Source organism: Pristiophorus japonicus, chromosome 5 (assembly GCF_044704955.1).
Source record: "Pristiophorus japonicus isolate sPriJap1 chromosome 5, sPriJap1.hap1, whole genome shotgun sequence".
In the NCBI taxonomy this organism is placed as follows: Eukaryota; Metazoa; Chordata; class Chondrichthyes; family Pristiophoridae; genus Pristiophorus; species Pristiophorus japonicus.
The window spans coordinates 48459660-48482330 of NC_091981.1; the positions used below are offsets into that span (position 1 = coordinate 48459660).

The 22671-nt window shown below is 45.6% G+C and overlaps 2 protein-coding genes across 2 annotated transcripts in view; one reads left to right on the forward strand and one right to left on the reverse strand.

The window, feature by feature from the left end:
- Positions 1–1266, forward strand: part of tdp2b (tyrosyl-DNA phosphodiesterase 2b) — a 39321-nt gene extending 38055 nt beyond the window's left edge. Inside the window, exon 7 of the mRNA XM_070880619.1 lies at positions 247–1266. Within this exon, the coding sequence (XP_070736720.1) occupies positions 247–525 (279 nt within the window). The 3' untranslated portion in view covers positions 526–1266. The remainder of the gene's footprint in view (positions 1–246) is intronic.
- Positions 1–22671, reverse strand: part of acot13 (acyl-CoA thioesterase 13) — a 220355-nt gene that overhangs the window by 64119 nt on the left and 133565 nt on the right. The window lies entirely within an intron of this gene.

A 22671-nucleotide genomic window follows, 5' to 3' on the forward strand; every position in this document is an offset into this window, starting at 1 on the left:
AGAGGAAACGCCTCAAGGACACCCTCAAAGCCTCCTTGACAAAATGCAATATCCCCACTGGCTCCTGGGAATCTCTGGCCCACAACAGTCCAAAGCAGAGGAAGAGCATCCTGGAGGGCACTGAGTACCTCGCGTGTCAGCCAACTTGGTAAGGGAGGGATTGTGTTGTCGTGAACATAAAGTTGAGTGTGACTACTGTTGGTGTATTGTGCAGAATTTCTTTTCTCACCTGAGCTTTCTTCGCAGGTTACAAAGGTTGGAGGTTTGCCAGCTGGTATCTCGGATGTCTGGGAATTCTTAAACAAACCTGAACACTGTCGTTACACCTGGGATACTAAAACTAATAATAATCTGAAAGCACGTTATACTTGCAGGCTCCGCTTTGACCGTGTGTTTTTCAGAGCTGCCAGCAAAGATCAGATTGTCCCACAGCAAATGACCCTCATGGGACTAGACAAGCTGGAATGTGGACGGTTTTGCAGTGATCACTGGGGGCTCCTGTGCGACTTTGATGTCATACTGTGAGACGGTGACTGCGATGGTTAGATTAGAAAGCAACACACAAAATACAATTACACTTGGAAGCTCTACTTGTATGATTGTGATAACTAGAATATTCAGGGTTCTTTTTGAGTTGATCAGGTATCTCATTAAGTTTTTCCTGCTTAAAATGATTGTGCTGTTTTGGCACTTACATTTGCTATCTCATTCTGAAGGGCCTGAGGGATAGGTTGTGAAGGAAATGGAAAAGTTCATGTTGCTGTGGTATAAGATGTTGGGCTTAAGTCACGTTATTGGAGCAGAGCTTCCAATGGACTGGGAGTGCTTGTTGCTGAAACTGAGTGCTTCCAGTGGTAATGTGCTCCATTCCTTCGCACATCTCTTGCCTTGATGAGTAGAAAAAAATTACAGGGTAATTGCTGAAAAAAATTACATCATCATAATGCTACATCAGCAAATTTTTTAAATCATGCCAGAATGCCTTTTAAATCACTGCCTTGTCTCTTCTATCGGTGTAGTTGTGTTGGAGACCTTAGAAATGTTTGTGTTTTGTGCAGAATGTTTATGGCTCCAAGAAGAGTTATGCCTGTAAAATGTAATTTTAAGTCCTCGGCATTTGTGAAGGTAAAGGTGCGAAAATTCCCCTTTCCCTTCAACTTGTCAACATGTTGGTAAAGTCCAATCTTTGCTTTTAAGTACTTTTCTGATTTATGTGATGATTTTAATACTGCAAATAAAGGTAATGTTTAACCATCTACAAAAAAAGTCATGGCACACTTTCTTTATTTTTACAAAGAATCTAATGATGAGTGAAGTACAAGTTTTCTTTTTTGAAATGGTGTAGTGATGTAGAGTGATAGAAGAACAGTGCGCAGTATCATATAGGATGGAAGTCCCCTTTCTACAGCTGTCCTGAGTTTGATTTCCATCGTGCTGTGCAGAAGGAAAATCAGAATGGGAGTGTATTTGCAAGGACACAAAGATCCCCAGAAGCTGGCCGAGGAAGAACAGCATTGACTAAGGCCCTGGGAGTAAGTTACTCAAGCTTTCTGTTGCAGGAGTGATGCAGCTGACTGACACCTGATTTGGAGAGGGTTATTGTGGATTTTGTTGCAGCATGCAAGCTGGCTGTGTCCATCCCATTGCCAATCAGTTGGCAAGTGAGGAAAAAAAATTGTCGTTTCCCACCTGCAGCTGTTGAACCTTCCTGCTATGTACGGAGCTAACCGCTCGTTAGGAGTTTACAATTCTGCCTCTGGTGCTGTAGTCTGCTAATCTTCCATTATATTGTATGTTTTTAGTTTCCAGTATTCTAAGCCTTTTAGTTGCAGCCTCTTTTTAAAAAAAAATATATATATTTATGCTCCTTTTAATTCTCCATTGTGGAAAAATATGAAGAAGATTGGTTAAGCACATAATTTTTCTGATATTTCTGCTTTGATGCATGAAATTCTATACCGATGGCGCTGATGTGCACCATCATGATATAGAAACATAGAAAATAGGTGCAGGAATAGGCCATTCGGCCCTTTGAGCCTGCACCACCATTCAATATGATTATGGCTGATCATTTTTGCAACTTTCGTTCCCCATTCCTGCTTTCTCTCCAAACCCATTGATCCCTTTAGCTGTAAGGGCCACATCTAACTCACTTTTGAATATATCTAACAAACTGGCCTAATATATCTAACGAACTGGCCTACAATATGGCTACAAACCGCTTAGACAATGGACAGTGCATCTTATTTGTTACAAAGACAGTGGAACCTTTGGGATCGTCTAGAGATGGTGATGGACAGACCTGTTTGTGCTTTACACAATGGGTAAATATTTGTTGGCACACTGGCAGGCATCAGAAAAGCTGCATTGACATGAGAGATCCTGTAAAGTCCCAGCCCAATGCCATGTAAACCCCCTGCTAAAATCTCATAAGCAGTGCTGGATAGAAATTGAGGCAGATTGAATTAATGTATCACTGTTCGCTACCAAGGATCTTAATGAGTAATAGAAATACTACAAGATGTCATTTGTAGTTCTTGGATTTGCTGAGGTAGTTAGTACTTTTGTAGGAATGCAGAAGAGGGACATTGGAAGTTCTCCGAAGGTGAGACATCAGCAATGAAACACAGTACATACAGCTGGCCAATAACAGAAAGAGTTATCCATGGGTTACTTTACATGGACGTACTTATTTGGGATGTGGGCATTGCTGACAAGGCAGGGATTTAATGCCCATCCCTAGTTGCCTTTGAGAAGATGATGGTGAGCTGCCGCCTTTGAACCACTGCAGTCCATGTTGTGAAGGTACTCACAATGCTGTTAGCATACCTAGAAAAATGACCCCACTCCAAACCAAGTTACTCTACTGCATGAATAAACAAAGTAGGAGACCTTCCATACTTTGCTCTGTTCTTGTATTTCCAAGTCTCCTTTTTGAACCTCTCTAAAGCAGAACTCTGTTGGGCAGGCCACATCGTCCGCATGCCCGACACAAGACTCCCAAAGCAAGCGCTCTACTCTGAACTCCTACAAGGCAAGCGATCTCCAGCTGGGCAGAGGAAACGTTTGAAGGACACCCTCAAAGCCTGCTTGATAAAGTGCGACATCTCCACCGACACCTGGGAATCCCTGGCCAAAGACCGCCCTGACTGGAGGAAGAGCATCCGGGAGGGCGCTGAGCATCTCGAGTCTCGTCACCGAGAGCATGCAGAAAACAAGCGAAGGCAGCAGAAGGAGCGTGCGGCAAACCAGACTCCCCACTCACCCTTTCCTTCAACGACTGTCCCACCTGTGACCGAGTCTGTAATTCCCATATTGGACTGTACAGTCACCTGAGAACTCACTTTTGGAGTGGAAGCAAGTCTTCCTCGATTTTGAGAGACTGCCAATGATGATGATGTGTTCTGGTGACATAGAAATAAAGTTATGCTTATAGATTGTTTGGGTTGGGGGCTCAACTCTCTTATTTGGGTGGACAGTCAGGCTAATAGGATAAATTTAGAAAGGACAAAACAGGTCTTGATAGCCAATGTGCAGTCAGTTGTCGAAGAATCTATTTCTGAATGAAATAGCGCACTACATACGAACATAAATAGGAACAGGAGTAGGCGATTTGGCCCCTCGAGCCTGCTCCGCCATCAATAAGACCGGTTAGCCTGACGTTGGTAGTGGGGCTCGGAGCGGTGATGGCGCAGCCTGGTTCTGTGCAGCCCGGTGAAGCACTCCAGCTCCTCCTGGCCCCAGAATCTAAACAGAAGCTTAGCTGCTGGGCTCCTCTTTGGCTGGAGTGCCTGCTGATGCTAGACCAGTGCATACCCAGGGACCCCGCCACCGGCCCGCTTTTATCCCAGGCCGAAGGGACCTCGCACCGACCTGCGACTCCTGTTCGAGGCTTGCAGCCCGAGCCGTCTGGCTGTGAGGAGGAGCACTCCCCGGGGACCGAGCCCGGCACTGCCTGGGAAACAACGGGAAACTGGGACTGCCCGGGACACACACACCAAGGAGAGTGAGGGTCGGAGCCAAAAAAACCACGGAGCTGTCTTTGGCCTGGTGTGCTCGCCCGACGGATTTGTGTGGACCCTGCACCGGCCCGCTTCTGTCCCGGGCCGAAGGGACCTCTGCACCGGCCCTTTCTACTCGGCCCGAAGGGACCCCTGCACCGTAAACTTTTAATCGACTTTTAATTCCTTTTTTAAAAAAAAAACTATTAATCAATCTTAAACTTTTAAACAATTGGGGAAACTTTTATAACCTATTATTGATCTACATCTTAGACTTTTTAACAACTCTTAAAAACTTTTTAAACAAATTGGGAATTTATCAACTTTTAATTCTTAAAATAACTTTGGTAGTGACCTTCCTAATGCCTGCCCCCCAACCAAGCCTCGGGCCATCTACCATCAATGGCGCTACTCTGTGCTGAGCTTGCGGCCAACACTTCGCCGTCGGCAATTAGGCTTATACAGCTGTGCCTGGTCTCCAGTTGTCTTGGACCCCCTTGCCACTGGACCAAGACCTTGCTCAGCTAAGCCTGTGTGATTGCCGGTGTGCAGCGGCCACCCCACATTAAAAGGAACTCACGCACAGGCATCTTCCACTTCGTCAGTATGAAGTTCGGGACCTGGAACGTCAGGACCCTCATGGACAATTCCAACAGCAACAGGCCGGAACGCCGCACCGCCATAGTTGCCTGGGAACTCAGACATTTTGACGTTGACATTGCCGCCCTAAGCGAGACCCGGCGGGCAGGGGAAGGCCAATTGAAGGAACATGGTGGAGGTTTCACCTCCTTCTGGAAAGGGAAACCAGAGGAAGAACGCCGCCTTCATGGAGTCGGCTTTGCCGTCAAGAATGAGCTGGTCGACCACCTCAAAGACTCCCCCTGTGGAGTTAACGAACGCCTTATGACTCGTCATCTCACCCGATCCCGGAACCAATGCACCACAGTCATCAGTATGTACGCCCCAACACTCAGTGCAACGGATGAAGCTAAAGAGGGTTTTTATTCCAACCTTAAGACATCCTTGTCCCGCTTCCCCACGGACGTCAAATTGATCCTCCTGGGTGACTTTAATGCCAGGGTTGGCAAAGACACAGCCCTTTGGGGAGACATGATTGGCACAGAGGGGGTAGGGAAAGCCAACTCCAGTGGTACCCTACTCCTGACAAAATGTCTAGAATATGAACTCATCATCAACACCTTGTTCCACCAGTGGGACAAATACAAGGCATCGTGGCAACACCCTCGCTCCAAACACTGGCACCTGCTTGACTATGTCATCGTTCGAGCCAGGAATCGCAAGCATATGCGCATCACCCGCGCCATGACAGGAGCTGACGACTGCAGGATGGACCACCGTGTAATCCAATCCATCATCGCCCCAAAGCAGAGGGGACAGCAGAAGCAGTGCCGCAAAAAAGTTAATGCCAGGGCACTGAGAGACCCAGCTAAGAGAGCCCTATACAGCCAGCGCCTCACAGCCAATCTGGCATGCCTTGATGACCCTGAGATGCTGAATTCCCATAGCGCTTGATCTGCCCTCCAGGCCTCTAACCAGTACCTGTGAAGAGACACTTGGTCACTCAACCAAAAAACATCAGGACTGGTTTGATGAAAATGATCAGGAGATCGAAGAACTAATAGATCGCAAGCGCAAAGCATTTCTGAGCCTCAAGCAACAACCCAACTTGGGAGCTGCAAAACAACATTATAGATGGCTTAAGGCTCGGGTCCAACAAAAAACCAGGGAGATAAAGAACAGGTGGTGGATGGAGAAAGCACAGGAGATACAACAACTGGCCGACAGCCACGATATGCAAGGATTCTTCACTGCAGTCAAGGCCACCTACGGTCCAAACTCCCAACACCCCACCCTACTCCTGGCCAAGAATGGGGAAACACTCATCAAGGACACCGAGACTGTCCGGGCCCGATGGAAGGAGCACATTGAAGATCTCCTCAATCGAGACTCTGTCTTTGACTTGAGTGTTCTCGACTCCATTCCGCAGCATGCGACCCGCCACCAACTCCATGAAACTCCAACGTTGCACGAGGTAGGCAAAGCCATAAAACAGCTCAAGAATAACAAGGCTACAGGTGTGGATGGACTCCCTGCTGAGATGCTAAAGTATGGCAGAGAGGCGCTGTTGGTGCAGATACATGGCCTCATCTCTCATCTGGAGGGAGGAGAGCATGCCGGGAGATTTCAGAGATGCAGTGATTGTGACCATTTTTTAAAAAGGGGACAAGTCCGACTGCGGCAACTACAGGGGAATCTCCCTGCTATCAGCCACTGGGAAGGTTGTTGCTCGAGTTCTCCTCAACCGTCTTCTCCCTGTGGCTGAGGAACTCCTCCTGGAATCACACTGTGGATTTCGTCCCCTACGGGGCACAACGGACATGATCTTTGCAGCACGACAACTGCAGGAAAAATGCAGGGAGCAGCGCCAACCCTTACATATGTCCGCCTTCAATCTTACAAAGGGCTTTGGCACCGTCGACCATGAGGGTCTGTGGAGCGTCTTCCTCCATTTCGGATGCCCCCAAAAATTTGTCAACATCCTTCGCCTGCTTCACAACAACATGCAGGCCGTGATGTTCCACCTCACAATCAACAAACTCCCTGCTGGAGTGGAACTAAACTACAGAACCAGTAGGAAGCTCTTAAACCTACGCCACCTCCAGGCCAGGTCCAAGATCACCCCAACCTCTGTCTTTGAACTGCAGTCTGCGCACATTCTGAGGCTGAACTCCAGGATATAGTCAGTGTATTCACTGAGGCATATGAAAGCACGGGCCTTACGCTTAACATCCGTAAGACAAAGGTCCTCCACCAGCCTGTCCACACCACACAGCACTGCCCTCCAATCATCAAGATTCACTGCGTGGCCCTCGACAACTTGGACCATTTCCCATATCTCGGGAGCCTCTTATCAACAAAGGCAGAAATTGATGCGGAGATTCAGCATCGTCTCCAGTGCGCCAGTGCAGCCTTCGGCCGTCTGAGGAAAAGTGTGTTTGAAGACCAGGCCCTCAAATCTACCACCAAGCTCATGGTCTACAGGGGCTGTAGTAATACCCGCCCTCCTGCATGGATCTGAGGCATGGACGATGTATAGAAGGCACCTCAAGTCGCTGGACCAATGATGTCTCCGCAAGATCCTGCAAATCCCCTGGGAGGACAGGCGCATCAACATCAGTGTCGTCATCCAGGCGAACAGCCCCAGTATTGAAGCACTGACCACACTCGATCAGCTTCTCTGGGCAGGCCACATAGTTCGCATGCCAGATAAGAGATTCCCTAAGTAAATGCTTTATGCGGAGCTCCTTCATGGTAAATGAGCATTACAAGGACACCTCAAAGCCTCCCTGGTAAAATGCGACATCACCACTGAAACCTGGGAGACCCTGGCCAAAGACCGCCCAAGGTGGAGAAAGTGCATCCGGGAGGGCGTTGAACTCTTCGAGTCTCAACGCAAAGAACATGAAGTCAAGCGCGCACAGCGGAAGGAGCGTGCGGCAAACCCGCCTTTCCCTCGACGAATATCTCCCACCTGTAATAGGGTGTGTAGCTCTCGTATTGGACTGTTCAGCCACCAAAGAACTCACTTTGGGAGTGGAAGCAAGTCTTCCTAGATTCCGCGGGACTGCCTATGATGATGCCTGATTTGATTTTTGCCTGCTCCCCATAACCCTTAACTCCCTTATCATTCAAAAATCTGTCTATCTCCACCTTAAATACATTCAATGACCCAGCCTCCACAGCTCTGAAGTAGAGAATTCCAAAGATTCACGACCCTCTGAGAGCGGAAATTCCTCCTCATTTCCATTTTAAATGGGCAACCCCTTATTCTGAAACTGCCCCCTAATTCTAGATTCCCCCACTAGGAGAAACATCCTCTCTGCAACTACCCGGTCAATTACCCTCAGAATCTTGTACGTTTCAATAATATCACATCTCAGTCTTCTAAACTCCAATAAGTACAGATCCAACCTGCTCAACCTTTCTTCATATGACGACAACTTCATCAGCCTCGTGAACCTTATTTGAACTGCCTCCAATGCAAGTATATCATTCTTTAAATAAGGAGACCAAAACTGTATGCAGTACTCCAGGTGTGGTCTTACCAACATCCTGTACAGTTATAGCAGGACTTCCCTACTTTTATACTCCATCCTCCTTGCAGTAAAGGCCAACATTCCATTTGGCTTCCTAATTACTTGCTGTTCCTGCATGTTAACTTCTTGTGTTTCATATACAAGGACCCCCAGATCCCTCTGTACCACAGCATTTTGTAATCTCTCCCCATTTAAATAATAATTTGCTTTTTTATTTTTCCTACGGAAGTGAATAATCTCACATTTTCTCACATTATATTCCATCTGCCAAGTTTTTGCCGATTCACTCAGCCTATCTATATCCCTTTGTAGATTCTTTGTCCTGTTCACAACTAGCTTTCCCACCCATCTTTGTATCATCAGCAAATTTGGTCCCTTTATCGAAGTCATTAAAATAAATTGTAAATAGTTGAGGCCCAGCACTGATCCCTGTGGCACCCCACTAGTTACATAAGAACTTAAGAAATAGGAACAGGAGTAGGCCATACGGCCCCTCGAGCCTGATTCTGTTTTAAATTTATTCAATGCCCCAGCTTCCACAGCTCTTTGAGGCAGCGAATTCCACAGATTTACAACCCTCAGAGAAGACATTTCTCCTCGTCTGTTTTAAATGGGCAGCCCCCTATTCTAAGATCTTGCCCTCTAGTTCTAGTCTCCCCCATCAATGGAAACATCCTCTCTGCATCCACCTTGTCAAGCCCCCTCATAATCGTATACATTTCGATGAGATCACCTCTCATTTTTCTGAATTCCAATGAATAGAGACCCAACCTACTCAACCTTTCCTCATAAGTCAACTCCCTCATCTCCGGAATCAACTTCGTGAACCTTTTCTGAACTGCCTCCAAAGCAAGTATATCCTTTCGTAAATATGGAAACCAAACCTGCACGCAGTATTCCCGGTGTGGCCTCACCAATATGCTGTATAGCTGTAGCAAGACTTCCCTGCTTTTATACTCCATCCCCTTTGCAATAAAGGCCAAGATTCCATTGGCCTTCCTGATCACTTGCTGTACCTGCATACTATGCTTTTGTGTTTCATGCACAAGTACCCCCAGGTCCCACTGTACTGCAGCACTTTGCAATCTTTCTCTATTTAAATAATAACTTGCTCTTTGATTTTTTTTCTGCCAAAGTGCATGACCTCACACTTTCCAACATTCTACTCCATCTGCCAAATTTTTGCCCACTCACTCAGCCTGTCTATGTCCTTTTGCAGATTTTTTGTGTCCTCACACATTGCCAACTTGAAAATGACCTATTTATCCCAACTCTCTGCTTTCTGTTAGCCAATCCTCTATCCACACTAATATATTACCCCCAACCCTGTGAGCTCTTATCTTGTACAATAACCTTTTATGTGGCACCTTATCGAATGCTTTCTGGAAATCTAAATACACAACATCTATTGGTTCCCCTTATCCAGTCTGCTCATTAGATCCGCAAAGAGCTCCAGCAAATTTGTCAAACATGATTTCCCTTTCATAAAACCATGCTTGAATGCATTATGATTTTTGAAATGTCCTGTTACTATTTCCTTACTCCAGCATTTTCTCAATGTTGGCCTAACTGGTCTAGTTTCCTGCTTTCTATCTACCTCCTTTCTTAAATAGGGGCGTGACATTTGTGGGTTTCCAGTCCACTGGGACCTCTCCAGAATCCAGGGAATTTTGGTAGATTACAACCAATGCATCCACTATCTCTGCAGCAACCTCTTCAGACCAAAGGATGCAGGTCCGGGGAACTTGTTCACCTTTAGTCCCATTAGTTTGCCTAGTACTTTTTCTGTAGTGATAGTGATTGTTTCAAGTCTCCCACCCTCCTGCCCCCGAGATGAGAGTGTACAAGCAAGAAAAATAAAAACAGATAAGAGCTTCTACAGGTATATAAAAAGGAAGCGAGTAACTAAAGTAAATGTTAGTCCCTTGGAGGATGAGACTGGGGAATTAATAATGGGAAATGGAAATGGCGGAGAATTTGATAGCCCCTTGATGATCAATTATTGGGATACTTTTATTGTCTTCTACTGTGAAGACTGATGCAAAATATTTGTTCAAAGTCTCCCCCATTATTTAGTTTAAAGCCCTATCTACAGCCCTAGTTATTCGATTTGCTAGGACACTGGTCCCAGCATGATTCAAGTGAATCCTGTCCCGACAGAACAACTCCCTCTTACCCCAGTACTGGTGCCAGTGATCCATGAATTGAAACCCATTTCTCCCACGCCAATCTTTGAGCCACGCGTTCGTGTTTCTGATCTTATTTACCTTATGCAAATTTGCTCGTGGCTCAGGTAGTAATCCCAAGTTTATTACCTCTGTGGTTTTGCTTTTTAATTTAGCCCCTAGCTGGTCATACTCCCTCAGCCTACCTATGTCGTTGGTACCGAAATGGACCATGACAACTGGATCTTTCCCCTCTCACTCCGCCCAGAGGAGATGTCCTTAGCCCTGGCACAGAACAGGTAACACTGCCTTTGGGACTCACGCTCTTGGCTGCAGAGAACAGTATTTATCCCCCAAACTATACTGTCTCCGACCACTACCACATTTCTTTTTACTCCAACTTGAATGGACGCCTGTACCACGGTGCTGTGGTCAGTTTGCTCATCTTCCCTGCAGTCCCTGCTCTTGTCCACACAGGTAGTAAGAGCCTCATACCTGTTGGACAAGAGAAAGTGCTGAGGCTCCTCCATCACTACATCCTGGGTCCCCATACCTGCCTTGCTCGTAGTCACATCCTCCTATCCCTAACCATGGATCAAATTTGAATTATTTAACTTAAGGGGTGTGACTCTCTGCTCGAACACAGCGTCCAGGGTGACCAAGGCTGGGAGCTCAACATCCAGGGGTATTCAGCATTTAGGAAGGATAGACAGAGAGGAAAAGGAGGCGGGGTGGCGTTGCTGGTCAAAAAAGAAATTAATGCAATAGTAAGGAAGGACATTGGCTTGGATGATGTGGAATCCGTGTGGGTGGAGCTGCGGAATACCAAAGGGCAGAAAACGTTGGTGGGAGTTGTGTACAGGCCACCAAACAGTAGTAGATAGGTTGGGGAAAGCATAAAACAAGAAATAAGGGATGTGTGCAATATAGGTACAGCAGTTATCATGGGTGACTTTAATTTACATATAGATTGGGTTAACCAAACTGGTAGCAATGCGGTAGAGGAGGATTTCCTGGAGTGTATTAGGGATGGTTTTCTTGACCAATATGTGGAGGAACTGACTAGAGAGCTGGCCATCCTAGACTGGGTGATGTGTAACGAGAAGGGGCTAATTAGCAATCTGGTTGTGCGAGGCCCCTTGGGGAAGAGTGACCATAATATGGTAGAATTCTTTATTAAGATTGAGAGTGACACAGTTAATTCAGAAACTAGGGTCCTAAACTTAAGGAAAGCTAACTTCCATGGCATGAGACGTGAATTGGCTAGAATAGACTGGCAAATGATACTTAAAGGGTTGATGGTGGATAGGCAATGGCAAACATTTATTGATCACATGGATGAACTTCAACAGTTGTACATCCCTGTCTGGAGTAAAAATAAAACAGGGAAGGTGGCTCAACCGTGGCTAACAAGGGAAATTAAGGATAGTGTTAGATCCAAGGAAGAGGCATATAAATTGGCCAGAAAAAGCATCAAACCTGAGGACTGGGAGAAATTTAGAATTCAGTAGAGGAGGACAAAGGGTTTAATTAGAAGGGGGAAAATAGAGTATGAAAGGAAGCTTGCCGGGAACATAAAAACTGACTGCAAAAGCTTCTATAGATATGTGAAGAGAAAAAGATTGGTGAAAACAAACGTAGGTCCCTTGCAGTCGGACTCAGGTGAATTAATAATGGGGAACAAAGAAATGGCAGACCAATTGAACAAATACTTTGGTTCTGTCTTCACGAAGGAAGACACGAGGGTCTAGTGAGAAGGAGGAACTGAAGGATATCCTTATTAGGCGGGAAATTGAGTTGGGGAAATTGATGGGTTTGAAGGCCGATAAATCCCCAGGGCCTGATTGTTAAGGAGTACGTAAGAAGGTGGCCCTAGAAATAGAGAATGCATTGGTAATCATTTTCCAACAGTCTATTGACTCTGGATCAGTTCCTATGGACTGGAGGGTAGCTAATGTAACATCACTTTTTAAAAAAGGAGGGAGAGAGAAAATGCGTAATTATAGACCGGTTAGCCTGACATCAGTAGTGGGGAAAATGTTGGAATCTATTATTAGAGATGAAATAGCAGTGCATTTGGAAAGCGGTGACGGGATCGGTCCAGGTCAGCATGGATTTATGAAAGGGAAATCATGCTTGACCAATCTTCTGGAATTTTTTGAGGATGTAACTAGTAGAGTGGACAGTTGATGTGGTGTATTTGGACTTTCAAAAGGCCTTTGACAAGGTACCACATAAGAGATTGGTGTACAAGATCAAGGCACATGGTATTGGGGGTAATGTACTGGCGTGGATAGAGAATTGGTTGGCAGGCAGGAAGCAGAGAGTCGGGATAAACGGATCCTTTTCGGAATGGGAGGCAGTAACTAGTGGAGTGCCGCAGGGCTCAGTGCTGAGACCCCAGCTCTTCACAATATACATTAATGATTTGGATGAAGGAATTGAGGGTAATATCTCCAAATTTGCAGATGACACTAAGCTGGGTGGTAGTGTGAGCTGTGAGGAGGATGCTAAGAGACTGCAGGGTAATTTGGACAGGTTAGGAGAGTGGACAAATGCATGGCAGATGCAGTATAATGTGGATAAATGTGAGGTTATCCACTTTGGTGGCAAAAACACGAAGGCAGAATATTATCTGAATGGCGAAAGATTAGGAAAAGGGGAGGTGCAACGAGACCTGGGTGTCATGGTACATCAGTCATTGAAAGTTGGCATGCAGGTACAGCAGGCGGTGAAGAAGGCAAATGGCATGTTGGTCTTCATAGCTAGGGGATTTGAGTATAGGAGCAGGGAGGTCTTACTGCAGTTGTACAGAGCCAAGGTGAGGCCTCAACTGGGATATTGTGTTCAGTTTTGGTCTCCTAATCTGAGGAAGGACGTTCTTGCTATTGAGGGAGTGCAGTGAAGATTTACCAGACTGATTCCAGGGATGGCTGGACTGACATATGAGGAGAAACTGGATCAACTGGGCCTTTATACACTGGAGTTTAGAAGGATGAGAGGGGATCTCAAAGAAAGATTCTGACGGGACGGGACAGATTAGATGTGAGAAGAATGTTCTCGATGTTGGGGACGTCCAGAACCAGGGGACACAGTCTAAGGATAAGGGGTAAGCCGTTTAGGACTGAGATGAGGAGAAACTTCTTCACTCAGAGTTGTTAACCTGTGCAATTTCCTACCGCAGAGAGTTGTTGATGCCAGTTTTTCGTTGGATATATTCAAGAGGGAGTTAGATGTTGCCCTTACAGATAAAGGGATCAAGGGGTATGGAGAGAAAGCAGGAAAGGTGTACTGAGGTGAATGACCAGCCGTGATCATATTGAATGGTGGTGCAGGCTCGAAGAGCCGAATGGCCTACTCCTGCACCTATTTTCTATGCTTTCGATGTCCAGGTAACTCTCCTCCCTGGTGTGTCACAGTGTTTGAAGCTCGGACTCCAGCCCATCAACTCGGAGCCGAAGTTCCTCGAGCCGCCAACACTTACTACAGATGTGGTCACCGTGGATCACACTGGTGTCCACCAGCTCCCACATGCTGTAGCAGTAACACATCGCCTCCCCTGCCATCTCTAATGTATTTTATTTAATTAATTAAGTTTTCAAGTTTTGAATATTTAGTTTTTAATCCCAGCTCTTAAATTAAACCAATGCCTGAGAAAAAGAGAAAAATACTGACCAACCAAACACTTCCCTGCTTTCCTGTGATGTCACACTTTGATTCTTTTTACTTCTTACCCTCCCAGGTCGGTTGGTGCCACTCCAGCTAGCTCTTTTATCTCCCTCTTGGGCTGGTTGAACTCTGGCTTCTTGTGCTCCTCTATCTCCCGCTGGGTGACAGAAGACTAACATGCAACATCATATTGGACAGGTTTATAAAGGGCATTGGTCATTGTTGTGATGTTCTTTGATGTCCTATCCAAAATCAGATGAAGGATGGTCTTCGGAAATCTGTAATTATGCAAAATTGATGAAAGTACCAATATATCCATTGGTGTCCTTAAGGTCTGTATTTTCCTCCAACATACTAGTATTGGAAACTTTATGGGCTCATATTTTCTAATATTTAGACAGAGAGTTAGGAATCTAAACTAACTCCATGACAATAAAATGTATAGTTAGGGCTGTATCTGTATTTGTAACTAACAGGCAGAGGAACTGCTACTGCCCACTGAATTGCAAATATCTAGACACACCAGCATCCGCAAGTGCCAGTAGGAGTTTCAGGATAATGGCATAAAATCTCCTGGAGAGGTGAATGCTCAAGTTTATTTGTAATGGGCTGAACTGATATAAACTTAAATGAAAATTGTGAGATATATTTGGGACTGGGTTTGTGATGATGAACCCAGTGCTTCCTGTTGAATATGGATGATATGCTCATAATTTCTCTCGGGAAATCTTGCAAAAATTCATGAGGTAGAAATAGTATTCAAATTATTTTTATTGATGGGTTAAGACAATGCGGGTGAGACCGAGGGGCCATAAATATAAGTCACTAATAAATCCAATAGGGGATTCAGAAGAAACGTCTACCCAGGTTAGAATGTGGAACTCACTACTACAAGGAATAGTTGAGGGGAATAGCATAGATGCATTTAAGGGGAAGCTATATAGGTACATGAGGGAGAAAGAAATAGAAGGATACATTCATGAGTTTAGATGAAGGAGGGTGGGAGGAGACTCGTGTGGAGTATTAACACTGGTATAGATCGATTGGGCTAAATGGCCTGATCCTGTGCTGTAAATACTTTGTAATGTTTTTAAGTGTGGACTGTTCAGATTGTAAGTGCAACTGGTGACTGAAAGAATGCCATGGTTCTGAGTGGGAATGCTTTTAAAACTGATGTCATTGTTTTGCATTACTTTGGCCGGGCTGACAGGCCAATGACGACTGCCATTGTCGGGTAGACTTGTGTGCAAGTTAATGACGACAAGTTTACATCATTGCACTTTAGAATGATTTTCATAATCTCAATGTGCTGGGAATCAGGAAGTATCCAAATATCACTACATATTGTGCAAGGAATTAAAATTCTCAAATTTTGAAATTTGTTAAATTCACTCTAGTCATGTTTACTGTGCTAGGATATAAATGCGATGTGGCATATGAGCTTACTTATTTGCTCTGCTTGATTTATTCCGTTTCCTTTGCCAATGACATAACATTCTGCATTTTGTGTTTTTGTACATGTACATTGGCATGCATGATGAGCCTTTCACAACCTTGGGATGTCCCAAAATACTTTGCACTTCAAAAGTACGTCTTTGAGTTTAGTCATTTCTAATGAAGGAAACGTGACAGCCAATTTACGCACAGCAAGGTGCCACAAACAGCAATGTGATAATGGCCAGATAATCTCTCTTGGGTGTTGGTTGAGGGATAAATATTAGCCAGGACACTGAGGAGAATTGCTCTGCTCTTTAAATAGTGTCATAGGATCTTTTACATTCACCTGAGGGCATCCAAAAGATGGCACCTCGACAGTGCAGCACTCCCTCAGTACTGCACTGAAGTATCAGCCAAGATTTTGTGCTCCAATCTCGAGTGGGATTTGAACCCTAACCTTCTGACACAGCCGAGAGTGCTACCGCTGAGCTACAGCTGGTACCTGTAATATGAGGATAGCGTTGCTAGTGGCTGGCAAGGTTACCACAAACCTTGTCAGTTGTGCCTCTGGATAACAGCATGATCTCAGCTAATACCCTGGCCACATATAGGTCAAAAGAATAACCTGATGTGTTGGTTAGCATATCACTGCATTTCCCAACATACAGGAATCTTAAACGAATATGCAACCCATTTGTCTTGCTTCCATTCCATGCAAAATAATGGAATAATCTGGAGTTAAACTTTGAGTATCATTGTACAGCAATAACCTGGTTAACAGCAGTCCGTGTGGATTAAGAAGAACTGCCTTCTCGAGCTCCTGGAAGACTGAGCATGTGGTAAGTGGAATGTGGTAAACCCTACAATGTGATGTACCTCAACTTCCAAAAGGTTTTGTTGTGGAGATTTAGGGTAAACCTTGGCAATGGATAAGGAAGAGTAAGTTCTGAGTTGGTGTCTCAGGGCTCAGTGTTTGGATCATTAGTGTTTCTAATTTACATAATGACCTGTATTCAGAAATGCTTTGCAAAGTGGTCAGATTTGTGGATGATACTGAGCTAGGAGAGGCAGAACCCCAGAATGAGTTGGACAAGATGTGCAGGTGGGGAGGACAGCGACAGATCACATTTAATGCAGACAAAATGTAAAACATGGGAAGAAAAAAAATAGAGAGGGCACGCCAGGTGTACTCTGTTGGTGCTGAAATCATAGAATCATCATAGGCAGTCCCTTGCTTCCACTCTAAAAGTGAGTTTTTAGGTGACTGAACAGTCCAATACGGGAATTATAGTCTCTGTCACAGGTGGGACAGACAGTCGTTGAAGGAAAGGGTGGGTGGGGTGTCTAGTTGCCGCATGCTCCTTCTGCTGCCTGCTTGCTTTCTGCATGCTCTCGGCGACGAGAGCATGCAGAAAGCGCCCTCCCGGATGCTCTTCCTCCACTTAGAGCGGACTTTGGCCAGGAACTCCCAGGTGTCGGTGAGAATGTTGCAAGGAGACTTTGAGGATATCCTTGAAATGTTTCCTCTGCCCACCTGGAGCTCACTTGCTGTGTAGGAGTTCCAAGTAGAGCTCTTGCTTTGGGAGTCTTGTGTCAGGCATGCGGACGATATGGCCCATCCCAAGGAGCTGATCGAGTGTGGTCAGTGCTTCGATGCTGGGGATGTTGACCTAATCGAGGACACTAACGTTGGTGCGTCTGTCCGCCTAGGAGATTTGCAGGATCTTGCGAAGACATCGTTGGTGGTATTTCTCCAGCAATTTGAAGTTTCTACTGTCTATGGTCCACGTCTCTGAGCCATACAGCCATAGAATGATACAGCACAGAAGGAAGCTATTTGGCCCATCATGCCTGTGCTGGCTCTTGGGTAGAGCTATCCAATTTATCCCACTCCCCTGCTCTTTCCCCATAGCCCTATAAATGTTTTCCCTTTCTGTATTTATCCAATTCTCAATTACTATTGAATCTGCTTCCACCACCCTTTCACACAGTGCATTCCAGATCACAACAACTTTGTTTTTTAATTTTAAAAATTTGCTCATGTCACCTCTGGTTCTGTTACCAATCACCTTAAATGTGTGTCCCCTGGTTACTTACCCTCTGCCAATGGAAACAGTTTCTCGTTTCTCATTTACTCTATCAAAACTACTCATGATGTTGAACAACTCCATCAAATCTCCTCTTAACCTTCTCTAAGGAGAACAACCCCAGCTTCTCCAGTTTTTCTACATAACTGAAGTCCCTCATCCTTGATGCTATTCTAGTAAATCTCTTCTGCACCCTCACCAAGACCTTGACATTCTTTCTAAAGTGTGGTGCCCAGAATTGAACACAATACTCCAGCTGAGGCCTAACCAGTGTTTTATAAAAGTTTAGCATAACTTCCTTGCTTTTGTACTCTGTTCCTCTACTAATAAAGCCAAGGATCCCATGTGCTTTTTTAACAGCCTTCGCAACTTGTCCTGCCACCTTCAAATATTTTTGCCCTGCCACCTTCGAAGGTTTACGTATGTATGTATATTGAATATTGGGAAGACTGAGGCCATTGTTTTTGGGTCCCCACCACAAACTCTGTTCCCATCCACTGACTCCAATTTCTTTCTGAGGCTGAACCACACTGTTCGCGAAGGTTTACCAGATTGATTCCCCGGATGGCAGGACTGACATATGAGGAGAGAATGGACCAACTGGGCTTGTATCCACTGGAGTTTAGAAGAATGAGAGGGGATCTCAGAGAAACATATAAAATTCTGACGGGATTGGACAGGTTAGAGGCAGGAAGAATGTTCCCGTTGGTGGGGAGTTCCAGAACCAGGGGTCACAGTCTAAGAATAAGGGGTAAGCCATTTAGGACCGAGATGAGGAGAAACTTCTTCACTCGGAGTGGTTAACCTGTGGAATTCTCTACTGCAGAAAGTTGTTGAGGCCAGTTCGTTAGATATATTCAAAAGGAAGTTAGATATGGCCCTTACAGCCAAAGGGATCAAGGGGTATGAAGAGAAAGCAGGAAAGGGATACTGAGGTTGAATGATCAGCCATGATCTTATTGAATGGCGGTGCAGGCTTGAAGGGCCGAAGGGCCGAATGGCCTGCTCCTGCATCTAATTTCCATGTTCGTAACCATGGGGTCATATTTCACCTTGAAATGAGCTTTTAACCACATATCCACAGCATAACTAAGACTGTCTATTTCCATCGCCCATCTCCACCCTTGCCTTGGCTCATTTGCTGTTGAAGCCCTCATCCATCCCTTTGTTACCTTTAGAAACATAGAAATTTACAGTGCAGAAGGAGGCCATTTCGGCCCATCGTGTCCACGCCGGTCGACAAAGAGCCAAACGGCCTTCGGTCAGCAGCCCTGAAGGTTACATATAAACCAATGAGCATCCGGCCCAACCAGTCCACCCCACACAACTATGCTATCCCATGTATTGCAACATTTTACACTCCACCCCACCCGGAGCCATGCGATCTCCTAGGAGAAGCAAAAAAAACAAATCTGGGAAAATTCCTCTCCGACCCATCCAGACGATTGCGACTAGTCCAGGAGACCACTCTGGCTGTATTTGATTCTCTGAAGTACTTACCATCGTATCTGCGCCAGCCAACAAGAGGTTAACCAGTCTAATCGCACCTACCAGTTCTAGGTTCATAACCCTGCAGGTTACGGCACTTCAAATGCCCATCCTATAAAAGGCAGCGGGAGTTCGTGGTCGCTGAGGCGTACTTGTGCAGCTACAGGGAGAAGGCAAAAAAGTAGTAGAAAGAAACAGAAAGGTGACGGCACAGCCTAGGGGATAAGTGATTGGCTGGTGATTGGTGAGTAGCTTTTCTTTTTTATATTAGTCAGTAACTTTTAACATTGTTGTTGCCAATTTAAGTGTATATAAGGGTTAAGTCATGGCAGGAGAGCTCGGTCGGGTGTTATGCTCCTCCTGTACCATGTGGGAACTCGGGGACACTTCCGGTGTCCCTGATGACTACATCTGCGGGAAGTGTATTCGCCTCCAGCTCCTGACGGTCCGCGTTGCGGAATTGGAGCTGAGGGTGGATTCACTCTGGAGCATCCATGATGCTGAGAATGACGTGAGTAGCACGTGTAGCGAGTTGGTCTTACCGCAGGAGAAGGGTCCACAGCCAGATAGGGAATGGAAGACCAGCAGGAAGTGTAGTGCAAGGAAGGTAGTGCAGGGGTCCCCTGTGGTCATCCCCCTGCAAAACAGATATACCGCTTTGAGTGCTGTTGGGGGGGATGACTCATCAGGGGAGGGATGCAGTAGCCAAGTTCATGGCACCGTAGCTGGCTCTGTTGCACAGGAGGGCAGGAAAAAGAGTGGGAGAGCGATAGTGATAGGGGATTCAATGGTGAGGGGAATGGATAGGCGTTTCAGCGGCCGCAACCGAGACTCCAGGATGGTATGTTGCCTCCCTGGTGCAAGGGTCAAGGATGTCTCGGAGCGGGTGCAGGACATTCTAAAAAGGGAGGGAGAACAGCCAGTTGTCGTGGTGCACATTGGTACCAACGACATAGGTAAAAAAAGGGATGAGGTCCTACGAAACGAATTTAAGGAGCTAGGAGCTAAATTAAAAAGTAGGACCTCAAAAGTAGTAATCTCAGGATTGCTACCAGTGCCACGTGCTAGTCAGAGTAGGAATCGCAGGATAGCACAGATTAATACGTGGCTTGAGCAGTGGTGCAGCAGGGAGGGATTCAAATTCCTGGGGCATTGGAACCGGTTCTGGGGGAGGTGGGACCAGTACAAACCGGACGGTCTGCACCTGGGCAGGACCGGAACCAATGTCCTAGGGGGAGTGTTTGCTAGTGCTGTTGGGGAGGAGTTAAACTAATATGGCAGGGGGATGGGAACCAATGCAGGGAGACAGAGGGAAACAAAAAGGAGGCAAAAGCAAAAGACAGAAAGGAGATGAGGAAAAGTGGAGGGCAGAGAAACCCAAGGCAAAGAACAAAAAGGGCCACTGTACAGCAAAATTCTAAAAGGACAAAGGGTGTTAAAAAAACAAGCCTGAAGGCTTTGTGTCTTAATGCAAGGAGTATCCGCAATAAGGTGGATGAATTAACTGTGCAAATAGATGTTAACAAATATGATGTGATTGGGATTACGGAGACGTGGCTCCAGGATGATCAGGGCTGGGAACTCAACATCCAGGGGTATTCAATATTCAGGAAGGATAGAATAAAAGGAAAAGGAGGTGGGGTAGCATTGCTGGTTAAAGAGGAGATTAATGCAATAGTTAGGAAAGACATTAGCTTGGATGATGTGGAATCTATATGGGTAGAGCTGTAGAACACCAAAGGGCAAAAAACGTTAGTGGGAGTTGTGTACAGACCTCCAAACAGTAGTAGTGATGTTGGGGAGGGCATCAAACAGGAAATTAGGGGTGCATGCAATAAAGGTGCAGCAGTTATAATGGGCGACTTTAATATGCACATAGATTGGGCTAGCCAAACTGGAAGCAATACGGTGGAGGAGGATTTCCTGAAGTGCATAAGGAATGGTTTTCTAGACCAATATGTCGAGGAACCAACCAGGGGGGGAGGCCATCTTAGACTGGGTGTTGTGTAATGAGAGAGGATTAATTAGCAATCTCATTGTGCGAGGCCCCTTGGGGAAGAGTGACCATAATATGGTGGAATTCTGCATTAGGATGGAGAATGAAACAGTTAATTCAGAGACCATGGTCCAGAACTTAAAGAAGGGTAACTTTGAAGGTATGAGGCGTGAATTGGCCAGGATAGATTGGCGAATGATACTTAAGGGGTTGACTGTGGATGGGCAATGGCAGACATTTAGAGACCGCATGGATGAACTACAACAATTGTATATTCCTGTCTGGCGTAAAAATAAAAAAGGGAAGGTGGCTCAACCGTGGCTATCAAGGGAAATCAGGGATAGTATTAAAGCCAAGGAAGTGGCATACAAATTGCCCAGAAATAGCAGCGAACCCGGGGACTGGGAGAGATTTAGAACTCAGCAGAGGAGGACAAAGGGTTTGATTAGGGCAGGGAAAATGGAGTACGAGAAGAAGCTTGCAGGGAACATTTAAGGCGGATTGCAAAAGTTTCTATAGATATGTAAAGAGAAAAAGGTTAGTAAAGACAAACGTAGATCCCCTGCAGTCAGAATCAGGGGAAGTCATAACGGGGAACAAAGAAATGGCAGACCAATTGAACAAGTACTTTGGTTCGGTATTCACTAAGGAGGACACAAACAACCTTCCGGATATAAAGGGGGTCAGAGGGTCTAGTAAGAAGGAGGAACTGAGGGAAATCCTTATTAGTTGGGAAATTGTGTTGGGGAAATTGATGGGACTGAAGACCGATAAATCCCCAGGGCCTGATGGTCTGCATCCCAGAGTACTTAAGGAGGTGGCTTTGGAAACAGCGGATGCATTGACAGTCATTTTCCAACATTCCATAGACTCTGGATCAGTTCCTATGGAGTGGAGGGTAGCCAATGTAACCCCACTTTTTAAAAAAGGAGGGAGAGAGAAAACAGGGAATTATAGACCAGTCAGCCTGACATCAGTAGTGGGTAAATTGATGGAATCTATTATTGAGGATGTCATAGCAGCGCATTTGGAAAGAGGTGACATGAAAGGTCCAAGTCAGCATGGATTTGTGAAAGGGAAATCATGCTTGACAAATCTTCTGGGATTTTTTGAGGATGTTTCCAGTAGAGTGGACAAGGGAGAACCAGTTGATGTGGTGTATTTGGACTTTCAGAAGGCTTTCGACAAGGTCCCACACAAGAGAATAATGTGCAAAGTTAAAGCACATGGGATTTGGGGTAGTGTGCTGACGTGGATTGAGAACTGGTTGTCAGGCAGGAAGCAAAGAGTAGGAGTAAATGGGTACTTTTCAGAATGGCAGGCAGTGACTAGTGGGGTACCGCAAGGTTCTGTGCTGGGGCCCCAGCTGTTGACATTGTACATTAATGATTTAGACGAGGGGATTAAATGTCGTACCTCCAAATTTGCGGATGACACTAAGTTGGGTGGCAGTGTGAGCTGCGAGGAGGATGCTATGAGGCTGCAGAGTGACTTGGATAGGTTGGGTGAGTGGGCAAATGCATGGCTGATGAAGTATAATGTGGATAAATGTGAGGTTATCCACTTTGGTGGTAAACACAGAGACATACTATTATCTGAATGGTGACAGATTAGGAAAAGGGGAGGTGCAACGAGACCTGGGTGTCATGGTACATCAGTCATTGAAGGTTGGCATGCAGGTACAGCAGGCGGTTAAGAAAGCAAATGGCA